At 43.5% G+C, this 4,011-nt stretch overlaps 1 protein-coding gene across 2 annotated transcripts in view; it reads left to right on the top strand.

Moving 5' to 3' along the window:
* The window catches only part of zfr (zinc finger RNA binding protein), a 39,980-nt gene that overhangs the window by 28,093 nt on the left and 7,876 nt on the right, over positions 1 to 4,011 (top strand). Inside the window, exons 15-17 of one of the 2 annotated variants that reach the window (XM_015388894.1) lie at positions 1,176 to 1,317; positions 2,942 to 3,039; positions 3,844 to 3,939. In XM_015388894.1, coding sequence (XP_015244380.1) covers positions 1,176 to 1,317; positions 2,942 to 3,039; positions 3,844 to 3,939 — 336 coding nt within the window. The remainder of the gene's footprint in view (positions 1 to 1,175; positions 1,318 to 2,941; positions 3,040 to 3,843; positions 3,940 to 4,011) is intronic. The other variant, XR_001481629.1, reaches the window with a different exon arrangement.

Raw genomic sequence — 4,011 nt, 5'->3', positions numbered from 1 at the left:
TAAGATAAATGTTTCAATTAAAATACATTTTAGAATAAAATAAAATTTAAAATAAAATTTTGCCAAATGTCCACTTAGACATGATTAAAAGCCAGGGAGAAGAGATGTGATTTTTAAAGATGATTTAAAAACCTCAAAGGAGCCTGCTGATCTAACATGCCATGGTAAGTTATTCCAGAGCCTCGGTGCCATAAAGGCTCGATCACCTTTAGTTTTAAGTCTGGTTTTAGGCATCGCCAGTAGCAGCTGATTAGAGGATCTCAGTGTTCTGGCCGGGGCATGAATTTGGAGAATCTCAGTCAAATACTGGGGGGCTAGACCATTAAGAGCTTTAAAAACAAACAATAAAAATTTAAAATCTATCCTAAAAACAACCAGGAGCCAGTGCAGTGAGGCTAGAACAGGTGATATGTGGTCACGTTTATGTAAGGAGACAGGCAGCTGCATTTTGTACCAACTGCAGACGGTGTAAAAGTGAGCGGTCCAAGCCAGCATATAAAGAGTTGCAGTAATTATTGTAACGGCGGGGCTGTTGGTGTGCAGTGTCACTACCCGATCCGTTCCAGAAGCACGATCCGTCCTAAGCTTGCGCGACATCCAGGTGTCCATAAATAATATATTTATGGTACTAAAATTACTTATTTCTATCCTTAACTTACTAAAGAATGCTAATACACATCTTTGAAAAAATATTTTATGACCTTTCTTTACATTTTCTCCTTTAAACTGCTTCTCTGACGTCATCATGGGACCTGCTCAGAGCAGTCCGGCAAAATCTGACCATGTTTATCTGCATTTTAGTTGTTTCTTTCTTTAGATTACGCACTATATACCATTATGTTAACACGAACGTAAAAGATAAAAAGACTGGATTTATGTTTAAATCCAAAACAAAAAGAGTTAGCTCCAGGAAGTAGCGTAGGATCCCATTTCCAGTGCAGATCGGGCACAGAGTGATAAAACAAAAAGGATTTTAAGGCTTTATTTTCTCAGGAATACATTATTAACCTTTAACACATTATATTTAAGTACGGTAACTGTTTTTGGTCAGCAAAAAATGTAATTCAGGTCTTTTTAACTAAATAAAATCGAGGGCGACCCAGATGTATATCTGGATGGGCGAATGAGCTGATGGTACGGGTGGAGTGGTGACATGTGCCTCTCTCTCCCTGCAGCTGGTGACTCCAGACAAGTACGAGGTCAAAGGGTCGGTGGAGGAGGCGGCCATCATTCTGACATCCTGCACCGAGCCGAAGATGCAAGTGACCATCACTCTGACCTCGCCTGTCATCCGAGAGGAAACGGGCCGGGATGGAGGTCGGAAATCCCCCTCCCCCACAGCCTTCCTTCTTGCACTCATCTCTCTGCTCTCTCTATGCAATCGGTTTCAGTATGTTGGTTGATATTCCCAAAGAGCATAGATCTGCTGGCACGCCGTTTCTGGCTTGCTGAGAGCCTCTCCTCTCGCGCCCCCCCCTTCCTTTGGGGGTTTTCAGGGAAGCTTAGCTTTTTATTTGTCTTTGAACAGTTTGATAGGCCAGCCTGGATCCTTAGTGTGAAGGTGGGCTCAGTGCCGGGCGAGGGTCTCTGGGTGAATGAAAGGAACGTGCCAGCAGTGTTGCTCTTCCACCTTCTGCTCTGTGACTCCTTCCTCTCGAAAGCTTTCTTTATCCTTGGAACAAAGCATGATCCGTGTTTGCCTTGTGTTCGGTCTAGTTATTCCAAGGTGAGGCTCTGTTTTGTTTCCTGTGTTCCCGGGGATGGTTTCCATTCGTATTGTTGGCTATACTCAATGGAAGGCACCATTACATCTTTTCCCCCACATTTAGTCCTGAGATCAGTTTAACGAACAGCCACCGGGAGGCGCCATTTACACCCCAAGCTGAATTAGTTTGAACGCGTCTTTGGGTCGAGGAAATGGATGTAATTTTCCCACAGGAAACAAATCTGTTTGTGTGCTGGTGAACGGTTCACCACGCTTACGCCCCCCCCACCCCACCCTGTTCTCAAGTGCTCCCCTGAGTTGACCTCAAAAAATTGACCCAAGGGTCACATTGAGATTGATCGCTTTTTCTTTTCTTTTCTTTGTTGCAATTTTTTTATTTTTACTGATAATAAAAAAAAAAAAAAAGAGGATAAAGGATTTGAACCGATGATTAAATTGATCGTTGTTCTTAGGGGAGTATGGTTTAAAGTTCAGGAGAGACGGTCGGAGCCGAGGAATCTCTGGTTGCATCGGAGCACAGCCTCTGTAGTCCTGATTGCTGATGTTAGCTCTGCATGCAGTGATCTCTAACCCCTCTGGTTCTACGTTCGGGTAGTTGGTCTTTTTGTTTTCCTCTTTGGCAACCATTGCTTCCTCTTTTTTTTTTTTTCTTCCCCAATTTCCAATATTTGGTAGTAATGCACACACTGGTCCTGAGAGGATAAAGCCCCGCCCTGCGGCAGCCATTCGGTTGGGCCCCACAGACTCGGAAGGATTTTTGACCAAGGTTTTCTCACATCCCAAAAACTTTGCCACACCTACTACTGACCATGCCACCTCTTATATCAGCTCACTTCCTCCTAGCAGTTTGCTCGCCGCTCTATTTCAATCCTTAGCTGATGTTGATCCATCTGTTGCCATGGAAACCCTTACAGCATGCCATCCACAGAACAAATCTGTTTTATTCAAGTTTAGGGTTAAGAGGATATTGGCTGTAAATGAAAAAAATAAAATAAAAAATGACTTAGCAAATTGTCAGCCAGCTCTCATGGGGGTCCTTCACAGCGGGGGTCATTGTTGGTCAGGCTGTATGGTTTTCTTTGTAATGACTAAACATAGAAAATGTTGGTATGTGTGGCAATGTGTTTGTTCTCTGCCAGCCTCTCTGACCTGGTCAAACACCCATTCCTCCTCCTCCTCCTCCTCAGCGTTTTGACCCTTCAAATCCATTTTTAGATGTAACCTCGGGTATGGTGAAAGACCCAGCGGACGTCTTGGACAGGCAAAAATGCCTTGACGCTCTGGCTGCTCTGCGCCACGCTAAGTGGTTCCAGGTTCGGAACATCATTTTACTTTCTCCTTGTAGCCTTATGAGATGCTTTATTTATTCTTTTTTTATTTTTTTTTTAATTTTGAAGCTATTTTTGATGTAATGGAAAGTACAGTTGTTCATATTTGAACCAAGAGAATCTAAATATTCAAGGATGCCGCTTTGTTAACGACCTGATTTGGTTTCCATTACGGTGAAGCTCCGCCCATCCGGATCCTTCATTCCAGCCTTTTATTGCTCCAACCAATTGGCATCCTTGTATTTTCCTCTGCATTTTTCAGCTACTCCATAAGGCTGCAAAATAACTTGCACAAAAATGCCTTTAAGACCAACGTTTGTATTGTCTTCACTCTTAACTTTGATAGATCAGGGGTCGAGAGAAGAGGGAACATCTGAGTAGTTTCCTGTCATTTTTGCTCTCTGAGCTAAAATGTGGGCAAAGTAAATCGGATTTCCTGCCTCTTTCGGTCCCTGCGCTCTTCTCTCAGTTGGACTGCTGTACTTCTCAGTCCCTGTTTGTGAGGAACTGGAATAAATCCGGGGTCAGGGGTTTAGAAGATGCCAAGAAACGTCCCGATTTCTCGTGCATCTTGTAAACTCACAGCTCCTTTACTAACTGTGAGGTACAAGACTACTGGGAATGGCAGCTGAATGCAGATCTTTGGCCTAAACACATGAAAGTGTATTAAAGCTTCCATTATGCACAGTAGTGATTGGACCTCTGTAATGTCTTTGATTCACCTGTTTGGTCCATTCATCGCCTGTTAATCTGGTTCACTGCATAAACCTAACTGTATTGCATCAAAAGGCTAGAGCCAATGGTCTCCAGTCCTGCGTGATCATCATCCGGATCCTGAGAGACCTCTGTCAGCGGGTTCCCACCTGGTCACCGTTCCCTGGATGGGTGAGCAACAACCGTTCAGCCTCTAAACTCTGCAATAAAAAAGCAGCTAAAAATGTCTGATAATAATAAATG

This window comes from Cyprinodon variegatus, unplaced genomic scaffold (assembly GCF_000732505.1).
Source record: "Cyprinodon variegatus isolate N-32 unplaced genomic scaffold, C_variegatus-1.0 Scaffold440, whole genome shotgun sequence".
Lineage (NCBI taxonomy): Eukaryota > Metazoa > Chordata > Actinopteri > Cyprinodontiformes > Cyprinodontidae > Cyprinodon > Cyprinodon variegatus.
This window is presented reverse-complemented; position numbering and strand designations above follow the sequence as displayed.